Below are 12733 nucleotides of genomic sequence, written 5' to 3' on the forward strand. Positions count from 1 at the left end.
TTGTTCTCTTCTCAGAGCTCAGAGATGCCCACCGTTTCTCAAAATATGGTATATGGAGAATTCAAACAAATAAGCTGACCCTGTCCTGGGCTTATACACATTAACACGTAGAATACGTCTAGTTTTGTGTCAAAAACAGCAGGTTTGTCTTTCCATCTTTCATCTACACGCTGTTCTAGTTTTTTCTACCATTAAATGCCATCGCAGCTTCACTAGCATCCTGACCTAAATCACTAAGCCCTTCGTTCCCTTGTGTCCAGTCTGTAGGTGGGATGGTGTGCGAGCGGTGTGTGTAGCGGTAGCCGACAGCATGGCCCACTTCGATACAGAGTACCAGCGTCTGGAGGCGTCCTACAGCGACTCACCTCCAGGAGAGGAGAATCTGCTGGTTCACGTACCAGAGGGCTCGAAATGTAAGAGAAGAAACATGATCATGATTCATCCAGAATCATTTTATAGTTGTAGTTAAATATTAAAAATGTAAGTTACCTAATAAGTGCCCTAAGGATGTTTTTTTTCCCTCACATTTTTCTTCTCAGCTCACTGGCATCACATCGAAAACTTGGACCTCTTCTTCCAAAGGATATCCTTTCTGATCATTTTAAATATTGTTATGTCATTGTTGATATGTTGTGTGTTGTCTAGTCCATGGAGTCTTCAGCGTCAGAGATTTGCAACCGTTAGTGAATTCATGCACTGTGATCTTCTCTGTAACATAACAAGCTTTTTTTTTTTTTTGTCTTATCGACTTTAAAGAAATAGTGAGTCTGGTGAGTTAATGACTGTTTAAAGCTGCTGCTGTTCATAGACATTTAACTCTAAACGGATTAAGAAGTCATTAGTATTCTTCACTGACAGATTTAAGAAGATTTTCTTTAACTTTTGTCGCTTTTTTTTACGTCTATAATCTTCATCAGAAGAACGGGTTCACTTGTATGCTTCTGGGGGAAATCTTTGAGCTCGTGTAAGTATAATCAGTTCAACCTGCTTACCATAACACATACAGTAAAAGTGCATTTTGTAAGGTTTTACCACATCCTTTTCCTTTTTAGAAGCAAAAAAAGATGTTTACCTCGTAGCACGTAGCCGCACATAGAAACCCTTTCAATTCCATTTCAGGCAACTGGTCTTTGTGGTGACGTTCACTGTTTTTCTGGCCAACTGCGTGGATTACGACATCCTGTTCGCCAACAAGTTTGTCAATCATACCGAATCGTCCAAAGTGACTCTTCCTGATGCTTTTCTTCCCGTGGACGTGTGTCACGATCGGTAAGTCTTCCGATTCACTGTCAGTCACAGGTTATGTAAGATTTGCTCTGTAAAAAAAAAAAATACATTTGCTCGTTCCCACGTTTTAGGATCCGTGATAACGTCTTTGTTATTTTCATTCTGGTGATATCTGGAGTGTTCTGGCTCCATCGCTTGGTCAAATTTATCTACAACGTCTGCTGCTACTGGGAGATCCGTTCGTTCTACATCAACGCTCTGAAAATATCAACGGTGAGTAAACAGCTGAAATAGTCAAGTAGTGAAAAACACACAAGCCGGCGGTGAATATGATAGGATGAGCTGACGGTCTCATGTCGCAACCAAATACACATGAATCCAAAGGGAAGTTCAGAAAATTTTGGCAAGACACAAAAGTGATGAAAGCCACCAGAGTAGAAACGTGTTCACGTAAAATAACGTCCGATCGTGGTGAGTGTGTTGAGCGAACTGTTTTTTGATTGACAGGCGGACCTTCCTTATTTCACCTGGCAAGAGGTGCAGGCGCGGATCATCGAGATCCAAAAAGAGCATCAGATCTGCATCCACAAAAAGGAACTGACCGAGCTGGACATCTACCACCGCATCCTGCGCTTTAAGAACTACATGGTGGCGATGGTGAACAAGTCCCTGCTGCCCGTCCGTTTTCGTTTCCCCCTGCTGGGAGATTGCGTCTTCTACACGCGCGGCCTCAAGTACAACTTTGAACTGATCTTCTTCTGGGGTCCCGGCTCTCTCTTCGAAAACGAATGGAGTCTGAAGTCCGAATACAAGCGCGGAGGAAACCGGCTGGACCTGGCTGATCGGCTGAGCTCGAGGATCTTGTGGATCGGCATTGCTAATCTGCTCCTGTGTCCCGTCATTCTCATCTGGCAGATCCTGTATGCGTTCTTCAGCTACACGGAGGTCATTAAACGTGAGCCCGGCAGCCTCGGGGCCCGCTGCTGGTCCCTGTACGGCCGCTGCTACCTGCGCCACTTTAACGAGCTCGACCACGAGCTCATGTCTCGCCTCAGCAAAGGCTACAAGGCGTCCTCTAAGTACATGAACTGTTTTATGTCGCCGCTGCTCACAGTGGTGGCCAAGAACGTCGCTTTCTTCGCAGGGTCCATATTAGCCGTACTCATCGCTCTGACCATATACGACGAGGACGTTCTGTCTGTAGAGCACGTTCTCAGCAGCATCACGCTCCTCGGGGTTTGCATTACAGTCTGCAGGTGTGTATTAAATACCCCGAAGGCTTTTTTTTTTTTCTTTTCTTACATTATCACAACATATTTTCGTTTGGTCCTCTGCAGGTCATTTATTCCTGACAAGCACATGGTGTTTTGCCCTGAACAGCTGCTCAAAGTGATCCTAGCGCACATCCACTACATGCCGGACCACTGGCAAGGCAACGCCCACCGTTACGAGACCAGAGACGAGTTTGCACAACTTTTCCAGTATAAAGCTGTAAGACACGAACACATACTTTTTCCTCATATAGAGGCAGAAGGATGTTAAGGAGACTCGTGTCATTAACGTCACATTCGTTCTTAACGTTTGAATAATAATGAGCTCATGATATTTTTTTCACAACTCCATAAAGAAACCAGATGATTAATGGTGTGATTTTCTTCTCCTCCTCCTCCTCCTCCTCCTCCTCCTCCTCTTTTCCCCATCCTTTGTTGCAGGTGTTCATCCTAGAGGAACTTCTCAGTCCCGTCATCACGCCATTCATCCTCATTTTCTGCCTGCGCCGCAAATCTCTGGAGATCATCGATTTCTTCCGGAACTTCACCGTGGAGGTGGTGGGCGTAGGAGACACCTGCTCTTTCGCTCAGATGGACGTCCGACATCACGGCCATCCAGCTGTAAGTTTAATATTTAAGGTTTTATACAGTTAGGAAAAGGTTGGTTACAGTGGTGGGTCCAGGAAACTACAAAAACAGAAAAAAAAAACATATCAGCAATTTTTGGATGTCTTGTATGACGTAGGAACCTCGTTGTAGAAGTGTCACGTCTCTCTCTCTCTCTCTGGATAATACGATAAACTCTGTTTGTATTGTTCCAGTGGATGTCTGCAGGGAAGACGGAAGCCTCGATCTATCAGCAGGCAGAGGACGGGAAGACCGAGCTGTCCCTCATGCACTTCGCCATCACTAATCCTCAGTGGCAGCCTCCTCGAGAGAGCACGCATTTTATCAGCCAGCTGAAAGAGAAAGTGCACCGCGAGGCCACTGGGGGGCAGCAGGGGACCGCCGCGGAGAACCTCACTTCTGTTCACTCGCTGCAGTCCGAGTCCGAGGTGTGTGTGTGTGTGTGTTTCCTGAAGCAGTCTGATGTGTTTGACGTAGCCACATAGATCAACAGCGATCAGAACAACGCTGCTGTTCGGTTAAGGCTGCAACTAAGGATCATTTTAGATTAGATTTAGTTCATTTTAGATATTATTTACATATCTTTTTCTGCCATTCCAGTGAACATTGACGTTTATTGTGTAAACACATCCTCTACTGTCTGATGTAGAGTGATATGAGCTTCAGGTGTCAGTGTTAGGATTTTCTTTATAATGCTTATACAGCCTGATACAGCTCTTCTCCTCAGTTGTCTTACATCACTTCCTAACCTGTGTGCTCTCCATCCTCAAAGCCTCGAAGCCTCATCGCTAACCTCCTGGCCGGTCCGCCGTCCTTGGCCTCGTTGCACCTGGGTCGTGACGGCTCCATCATCAATCACATGCCCATGGGAGTGAACGAGGGTGCGTCAGCCCTGCGCTCCCTCTCCCCCCTCAGCACCAGTCTGCACCTGAGGGCCAGCTACCTGTCCACCAGACCCCCCCGACCGGACCACCCTGCTGTGGCAGCAGGCAGAGCCATGGCAGGATCCGGGTACTCACTCTGTCTTCTGTCACTTTCAGTTATCAATTAAAATAATTCCTCATCTTCAGGATTTGTATATAAAAAGCTTTTCAGTTGTAACGGCAAAGAAGTTGGTATAATTTAACTGACTCTATTCTAACGCCCTCTCTCTCTCTCTCTGTCTCTCTCTCTCTCTGTCTGTGTCTCTCTCTGTCTGTTTCTCTGTCTGTGTCACTCTCTCTGTCTCTCTCTCTCTGTCTCTCTCTCTCTCCCTCTGTCTCTCTGTCTCTCTCTCTGTCTGTCTCTCTCTCTCTGTCTCTCTCTCTCCCTCTCTCTCTCCCTGGCTGTCTGTCTCTCTGTCTGTCTCTCTCTCTCTGTGTCTGTCTGTCTCTCTGTCTGTCTCTCTCTCTGTGTCTGTCTGTCTCTCTGTCTGTGTCTGTCTCTCTCTCTGTCTCTCTCTCTGTCTCTCTCTCTCTGTCTCTCTCTCTCTCTCTGTCTGTGTCTGTCTCTCTCTCTCTGTCTCTCTCTGTCTGTCTGTCTCTCTCTCTCTCTGTGTCTGTCTGTCTCTCTGTCTGTCTCTCTCTCTCTCTGTGTCTGTCTGTCTCTCTCTCTGTCTCTCTCGCTCTCTGTCTCTCTCTCTCTCTGTCTCTCTCTCTCTCTGTCTGTGTCTGTCTCTCTCTCTCTCTCTCTCTCTCTCTCTCTCAGCACTGATGCTCGCACCATCAGTTCCGGTAGCAGTGCGTGGGAAGGTCAGCTGACCAGCATGGTCCTATCAGAATACGCCTCCACAGAGATGAGCATTCACGCCCTCTACATGCACGAGGTAAAGCTTTATAATTCAGGACAATCACAAAATCATTACACGCATATGTATGAATCTTCTCCCCTGATCACCTCTCACCCACAGATGCACAAAAAGCAGTCCAGTGTCGAGATCTCACGTCACACCTGGCACAGGCAGGAGAGCGACGAGAGCAGTGAGAGCGTCCACGATTACACGGAGACAACACGCAACTTGTTGCCCCGCTCCAACACTTTCCCCTGCAACACCACTGCCAACCAGCAGGGGGCCACAGTAAATAGCAGTGTCAGTCAGTACGGGGGAACTACAGGTAACAGAGAGAACCACAACGCTGTATGGGTTTATTTCTAAAAATGTGCCATAATCTATTTTAAGAGTTTTTAAATCGTCTACTGCAACGTATGAAGTGAACAAATAAGTTGTAATCGCTGACAAATAGAGAAATAAAACATCCAGGAGTTGTTGTTATAGGAAAATAATGAACTTCAGTATGGTGCGATGAGTATTATGGGATGTAAATGTGAATATTGTCTCTGACGGAGGTGCTCGGGTTCAACGCACGGCCCGGATGCCGATGGGAGGCTGGGAGGAGAAGCCTGTAGCAGAGGAAGGCTCTGAAGATGAGCTACCACCACACGTTCATAAGGTAAAACACAAGCGCAGAACATCTGTCCAGATGTTTTATCATGGATTTCTAATGCTTGAGTGTTAATGACTTGAGTTTTTTGTATGTTTTTTTTTTTTTTTGTACAGGTTACATAATGAAGAACTTCTCAGATCTTCGTCGTAACAAAGGGGAAAAAACACAGAGCAGTTTAAAATGTATAAAATTTATTCATCCTTTTGACAGCACCGAGGTTCAAAACCACGCGTTTGTCTCTGTAAAATACGACAAGCAAACGACTTCACTATGAAATCAGTGGGTAAATATTATAGTTATCACCATCATTATAGTCATCATCGTTATTGTCGATTATCAAACGATTTACATAACATTTTAAATCACTTGCGGTTAATCAGTGGGACCTGAGATTTGGTGTAGGTTTAGATTGTCTGTTGCAGTTAGAAAGAATAATTTTTTGTTATTAAGGTGTTTAAATTACGCAAATAGAGACACACGTCGGTGATGTCGATCATCAGATTTTACAGACAGGAGCAGGTTTGAAACTTATTCCACGAAGCATGACGCTGGCTGAAAAAACTAAACAAAACGGACGCTGCAACCTGCATGTTCTTTACTCTCACTAAAGTTTGCACACATGAGAATGCACTTTAGCCTTTTTGTCAAATCCAAAGGATGCCGTTTTCTTTCCTCTCCATACACTTCGTTTTATTTTGTGCCACAGCGTGTATATAATATATATATATGTGTAAGAACTCCAACGAGGCTTTGTGGTTAGAGAGGGAACTGGTGCTCAAGTACAATATAGAACATAAATTATTTACCTGAATGGACTCACAGAACATCGTTGCCATAGGAAAGGTTTGTTTTATGTTTTTGTTGCTCATGTACAGATTATATATATATATAAAGGAAAGTTGCATTTGTGCTTACATCAGATAAATATCTCCAAAATGCAGCTGATGCATGAACATGTAAAATCATTTTACCAGATGTGAACTAACCTATGAGCTACACACGCACGTGTGCATTTATTTATTATTTACGTGTGCATTGTCGTTTATTTTGCCTTTTTTTATAGACTTGAGTTGTAATAATGTAAATTTGTACAGCTGTAAATTCATTAATAAGGAGGCGTTCAATAACTTGTGCATTCAAATCCAAACCTTGTGTGGTGAAATTGTTCTTTAATTGAATTTTAACTTTTATTTGTACAGCACCTTTAATAATAGAAATCTGGACATAGAATTACAGTGTTGTGTGTGTGTGTATGTCAGTATTCGCCTCCTCGAACCTTTTCCATAGTGGAAACTCACACTAGTCAAGAAGCCTTTATTGTACACGTACACACACATACACACACAGTACATAGTGGATTGAGACAACATTTCTACACAGAAAAACAGCGATAAGGACTTAAAGTCCAAGCCACATAAAGTGCATCGTGTGCAAGCTGGTGTAAACAGTGCCAGACAAACCAACACTATGCAAAACACTACAGAAAACAGCACCGACCAGTTGTACATACGGTATATAATACAGTACATTGTGCAAAGATTACAGCATGGAGGTGTAGAAGAGCAAGTGTCAGGTTGAGCAAATGTGGTACACTCTCACTCACTCATTTTCTACCGCTTATCCGAACTACCTCGGGTCACGGGGAGCCTGTGCCTATCTCAGGAGTCATCGGGCATCAAGGCAGGATACACCCTGGACGGAGTGCCAACCCATCACAGGGCACACACACACTCTCATTCACTCACGCAATCACGCTACGGACAATTTTCCAGAGATGCCAATCAACCTACCATTCATGTCTTTGGACCGTGGGAGGAAACCGGAGTACCTGGAGGAAACCCCCGAGGCACGGGGAGAACATGCAAACTCCACACACACAAGGCGGAGGTGGGAACGATCCCCCAACCCTGGAGGTGTGAGGCGAACGTGCTAACCAATAAGCCACCGTGCCCCCAGCAAATGTGGTAAAGATTACTCAATGTATATAAAGTTAAAAAAATAAAATAAAAAATAAATAAATAAAAAAAAATCAATAAAATTCAATTGCAATAAAGCACTAAAAATGACAATGCGAAAGAAACTAATGTAATATACAAAAGTACTATTCGCCCGAACAGGGACTTGAACCCTGGACCCTCAGATTAAAAGTCTGATGCTCTACCGACTGAGCTATCCGGGCTCCTGAGAGTCAACGCGTGTCGTATTATTAATATCTGTCTGAAACACCACAATTACCCGTTTTTTTTAATGTGTTGTGGTTCTGACTAATTTCTTCAGGCTCTGACTTAAAAAAGAAGAAAATTCGCTGTTTTTGCTAAGTAGCGAGCAATAAATAATACTCTTTAAATCTATATATATATATATATATATAAAAAAAACTACATAAAGATTTAAAGAGTATTCACAGAAACAAATGCAATATATAGCATTGACTGGATCACTAATGACATGATCATCACACCACAAACAGGAGAGAATGATTTTTTTTACACGTTTAAACACAAACCTCTTGTCTGAGGTGGGACACGAACCGGTCACTATTGTTGACTTTTATATCACATACGTCACAAGCCAAGCCAACATACTTCTAGCGCCCTCTAGCGACTGGCTTCAATACAAACCCACGCAGCACCACGTTCAGTGTTGTATAAAGTACTAGAAAGCAATACTTGAGTAAAAGTACAAGTATCGTACTAGAAAAAGACTTTGGGAGAAGTGAAAGTCACCTTTTAGAATATTACTCAAGTAAAAGTCTTAAAGTATCTGATATTTACTGTACTTAAGTATCAAAAGTCATTTTCTGATATTTAATGTACTTAAGTATTTGAAGTAAAAGTAAAAAGTAAAATTTCAGTGATTTTCTGTAGGTATAAGATCAGGGGCGGTTCTAGGGTCTCATCTTTAGGGGGTTTTTAGTCCTCAGTGAGAATTTAAAACAAGAAGAGTTTTATATTATATATTATATGACTACACAGTAAACCAAAAGTTATGGTATTATTTAAAATGGCAAAAGTGGACACCAAAATTTTATGCATGATGTAATGACAAATCAGTTCATGCATGTGTACATTCTCTACAAACAGTGTGTCCAATGAATGCAGTCATTAATAAATAATATTCACAAGACAAAGACCAAATCAATAAGTGTTATTTTTATTTAGTATTGAATGGATTGTTTGCATTAATATTTTGTTTGTGCTACAACTCTGGTAATAAGACTAGTGACATTTCACCGCTTTTGGTTGCCGTCTTTGAGGCTTTCAGCCGATTAACGTTATAGATAAACGCCTCCAGCTCTGACTGCGCGTGCACGCTGTGCGTCCCTGTGCTTCTCCATAGAGCGTGCGGAGCGTAATGTAATCTATGAGCAGTGATTCACCAAACCTCACTTATTGCAGTCGCACACATTTCTTCTGATTTTATTTTGTAGTAACGAGTAACGAAGACGCTTAGTGGAAATATAACGGAGTAAAAGTGTACATTTTATCTAGGAAATGTAGTGGAGTAAAAGTGAAAGTTGACAAATTTAAATAGCGAAGTAAAGTACAGATACGTGACATTTCTACTTAAGTACGGTAACGAAGTATTTGTACTCCGTTACATTACAACACTGACCACGTTGTCCAGTCCAGACATGAACCACCAAAGTAAACAATCAGTACACTGAAGCCTTGTGTATTTTGACACAGCCTGCACCAGTTACCCCACATAACAACAGACACATGTTGAGTTATTAAAATATTTATTGAACATAGAAAAGCTACAGCTTAATATAAAACTCTACCTAATATAAAACGAAGAAATGTGAGTCCATGTGCAGTATAACGGTGATTCTCAACAGATTCCAGTGCAAACGTAAAACATGGGGGGGAAAAAGAAGAAAAAAAAAAAAAAAAGGAAGCTACACACAAATGAACAACTGTGAACGGATTTACGGACCATCTAGAGTGAGACGTTTCCTAAGATTTCAGTAGAAAAGTCACTGATGCTTTAAAACACATTCAGGCGGTCGTTTGTGGTTAAACTGAAGATGGCGTATAAAAGATTACAAATAATTTATTATAAAATAATCAGGTATCTCGAACACACTGGCAACGGAACGATGAGTGCTGAAGGCGCCTTTGTTTGTTCATCTGTCAGTTTTCCGGGTGAAAGGAAACGTCACAGGTGAACCTAGAGAGAGGGAGGGGGGGGGGAGGAAAAAAAAGAAAAGAAAAAAAGTGTCTTTACATTAATCCTGGATCCATCATATTCAATTAGACCCTCACACTTTACACCCGTGTGTTTAAATACTCCAGAGTTAAATGTGACCGACAGCACAAGACGGACGAACTCGTCTCTGGCTGGAGCAGTGATTCGAGCAGGCAGCGGAGAAGCCGAGACCTTCACTCACCTAAAGGCCGCGTGTAACCTTGCGACAAACAACTCAAATACAGCCAGGTTCTATTCTCTTGCAACCATTTCTGCCGAAAGCCCATCATATCAGGGAGACTCCGCCTCCGCTCGTCTCGGGGGACTGCAGGACGGAGGGCAGACAGTGAGCACCGGCAGCGAGACGTCTGACGGATCGATCCTCCTCGTGTAAATCAGTCAGATGCTCCACAAAAGCAGCGACAAGTTCATGATTTGAAACACTGATTGCTCTTTAGATCTGATTTCATTTTAATTAAATATTACATGAGAAATGAAACTTAGATGGTGTGTTGAAGCGGAGTTACTGCTAGCGCTCGGATGCTGATTATTTTCCTATGACTGCGTGTTTCTGAAGCGTTTTATTCCTCTTACTTAACGCTCGATTGTTTAAAGGACATGTCGACATGTTAAAGACTTTCCTTGCGGCTAAACGGACGTCTGTGAGGAAAAAGGTTTGTCCTTGTTCTCGCTTAAATATCTGCAGCTACAGACCGTTGTTCCCTCACCAGCTTCCTGACAGGTTTTAAGACATTAAAATAAATAAATAAACAAATAAAATTTCAGCTTGTCATGTTACATCACTACCATAAACCTCTTCTACACAAGTCACGGTGTAAGGTGTTACTATAGAAACCACTGTGTTATCAGAACACGGGCAGCAGAAATGTCTAAATTCTCATAGGATTGTGTGTAAGTGTGTGGTTGGTTGAGGGGGGTGCGATGTATCCGTGTCCCCACCTGGACGAACAGCTCCTAGTCGCTGCTGGACGCTCTCCAGGTGATGGATGTAGTCGGCGAGAGAGCGCTCCGGCTCCTGGGAGGTGGTGAACGTGCGCTCGGACGCGGCCGCCGTGCTGCTGGAGTAACCTCTGAGAAACACAGAACTCACTTTTTACGTCATGTGAAGCGGCAGGAAGTGAACAGGCAGGAGTCTTGTAATAAACCCAAGGTGTGCAGACTTACCTGTTATGCAGTCTGAAAGGAGATTTGACCGGCGGAACCAGGGGTGAGATCGCGGTGCGCTGGGTGAGAATGCGGTCACGAGTGGGTGGAGAGTTGAACGCCGCTCCGGCCTGCTGCGGCTTCATAACCTCAGTCTTTGCGGCTAGTATGGAGAGGGAGGGATGGGGAGAAAGGGGAAAAATAATAAACTAGTGTTGCATTGCAAATAAAATACATCCAGAACAAACTCCTAGTAAATAAAAAAATGATTCTTATTACAGCATGTTTACTTAAATCACCCAGTCACTGCTCTGCTCACCTGTACTGTTAACAGTCACACTTCCTACTGAACTTCTTTTCGTAGCCTTCTGCCACTTCCTGGTGAGGAACTTCAGCCTGAGGGGGCAGGTGTTAAAGGAGTTAGTGAATAATTCAGCTAAAAAAAAAATAAAAGAAATGATGCAAGACAGACATCGCGTGTCCTACCTGGAGATGGCGATGAGCGCTCTAACGGCGCTCCGGAAGCGGCTGATCGGTCGGGAGGCTTGTGCGATGAGCGAAGGCTGAGCGCCCATCCGTGCTATCAGAGCCAGCGTGGCCTGCTCGCAGTCTTGGAAACCTCCGAGCAGCAACAGCAAGTAGCGCTTTTGATAAACCAAAGACTTCCGGTAGCTCTCGGCCCTCAGGTACTTTTCATACAGTCTCTGCACCTGTACAAGTGGTGGAAGACGGGTGCGTGATGTGTGATGATGTTCACAGTTAAACCTCGATCACATTGTGACGCTGAATTTCACCCAGCATTAAATAACCAGATGACAGGGGGCACACCAGACACACCAGATGTCCCTCACTGAAGCAGGAAGATGTGGCATTACTACAAGGCCAGAGGACTTGACGATGCCGACGGAGACAAAGTGAATCGGAGGAACCTGTGAATTAACAGACTATGGAATTACCTTATTGTTGGAAAGGTCAACGAGCGGTCGGTTCTCGTTCCTGGCCGTGACCTTCGCAAGATCGTCTTCAGCTTTGTGTAGAGCAGCCTGTAAGGCCACCTTCTCCTTCTGCCAGGTCAGTTTTGCTGATAATACGGACGGGTCTAACTGCACCGAAGACGACGACTTGTTTTAAAATAAAAAATAAATAAATAAAATAAATAAAAACACAACATGCATAGTTCACAGTAAAATACCAGCAACTCGTAGACAGACGAGAAATTCTCAGCAGCAAGAACATTAATGCATTAATATACAGAAGAACTGCTCTGTGACCGAGCTGCTCTTTTGTCTTGCCACATTTTTCTACAAGGATAAGAACGGTGTACCTGTTCACTGCGTTTGAGATTGTTCAGATCTCTCTCCAGACAGGAGACGGTGTGTTTGAGGGAGATCTTCTCCTCGCTCAGAGCCGCCAGACGCTCCGCCAGCTCGGAGTTCTCCTTTAATACTCGCTCCAACAGAGAGGAGGAAGAGGAAGAAGGCGAGTCCTAGAACAGGAAGGTGTACAGGTAAAGAGTCTGCATCATGGTGAACGAATGATTACAGGTCATCTATGGATTGGAGAGTTATGTGCTGTGCGTGTGTGTGTAAAACCCGTGTGTGTGTGTGTGTGTGTGTGTGTGTGTGTGTGTGTAACCTGTGTGTGAGTGATGCGGGTGCTGTCAGTAGCGTGCAGGTCCCTGTGCAGACGTTCTGAGGTTAACCGCTTCTCCTGCTGCTCCAGGTCAGCCAGAGTCTGCTGCAGTTGTCTCACACGCTGCTGATCTCTCTCTCGCAGGGCTTCCAGCTCCAGCTGCACGGGATTTATTTAATTTATTATTATTTAATAAAT

At 43.8% G+C, this 12733-nt stretch overlaps 2 protein-coding genes and 1 non-coding gene across 9 annotated transcripts in view; 1 reads left to right on the plus strand and 2 right to left on the minus strand.

Moving 5' to 3' along the window:
- Nucleotides 1-6783, plus strand: part of atg9a (ATG9 autophagy related 9 homolog A (S. cerevisiae)) — a 10614-nt gene extending 3831 nt beyond the window's left edge. For both annotated transcript variants that reach the window (XM_060868903.1, XM_060868904.1), the window contains exons 3-16: nt 261-413; nt 540-583; nt 900-964; nt 1120-1269; nt 1359-1500; nt 1735-2483; nt 2565-2718; nt 2940-3119; nt 3320-3553; nt 3898-4136; nt 4812-4929; nt 5014-5218; nt 5451-5554; nt 5662-6783. In XM_060868903.1, the coding sequence (XP_060724886.1) occupies nt 311-413; nt 540-583; nt 900-964; nt 1120-1269; nt 1359-1500; nt 1735-2483; nt 2565-2718; nt 2940-3119; nt 3320-3553; nt 3898-4136; nt 4812-4929; nt 5014-5218; nt 5451-5554; nt 5662-5670 (2496 nt within the window). In that variant the 5' untranslated portion in view covers nt 261-310 and the 3' untranslated portion in view covers nt 5671-6783. The remainder of the gene's footprint in view (nt 1-260; nt 414-539; nt 584-899; nt 965-1119; nt 1270-1358; nt 1501-1734; nt 2484-2564; nt 2719-2939; nt 3120-3319; nt 3554-3897; nt 4137-4811; nt 4930-5013; nt 5219-5450; nt 5555-5661) is intronic.
- An 871-nt stretch (nt 6784-7654) lies between these two features.
- Nucleotides 7655-7727, minus strand: trnak-uuu (transfer RNA lysine (anticodon UUU)). The gene has a single exon. It is a non-coding gene; the product is annotated as a tRNA-Lys (tRNA).
- A 1546-nt stretch (nt 7728-9273) lies between these two features.
- pcnt (pericentrin) overlaps nt 9274-12733 on the minus strand; it is a 28328-nt gene continuing 24868 nt past the window's right edge. For 5 of the 6 annotated variants that reach the window (XM_060868910.1, XM_060868909.1, XM_060868907.1 and 2 more), the window contains 9 exons: nt 12539-12694; nt 12228-12389; nt 11860-12024; nt 11390-11613; nt 11223-11299; nt 10925-11066; nt 10700-10830; nt 9942-10064; nt 9274-9721 (listed from right to left, as the gene is read on the minus strand). In XM_060868910.1, the coding sequence (XP_060724893.1) occupies nt 9678-9721; nt 9942-10064; nt 10700-10830; nt 10925-11066; nt 11223-11299; nt 11390-11613; nt 11860-12024; nt 12228-12389; nt 12539-12694 (1224 nt within the window). In that variant the 3' untranslated portion in view covers nt 9274-9677. The remainder of the gene's footprint in view (nt 9722-9941; nt 10065-10699; nt 10831-10924; nt 11067-11222; nt 11300-11389; nt 11614-11859; nt 12025-12227; nt 12390-12538; nt 12695-12733) is intronic. The other variant, XM_060868911.1, reaches the window with a different exon arrangement.

This window comes from Tachysurus vachellii, chromosome 4, assembly GCF_030014155.1.
Source record: "Tachysurus vachellii isolate PV-2020 chromosome 4, HZAU_Pvac_v1, whole genome shotgun sequence".
Taxonomy (NCBI): Eukaryota; Metazoa; Chordata; class Actinopteri; order Siluriformes; family Bagridae; genus Tachysurus; species Tachysurus vachellii.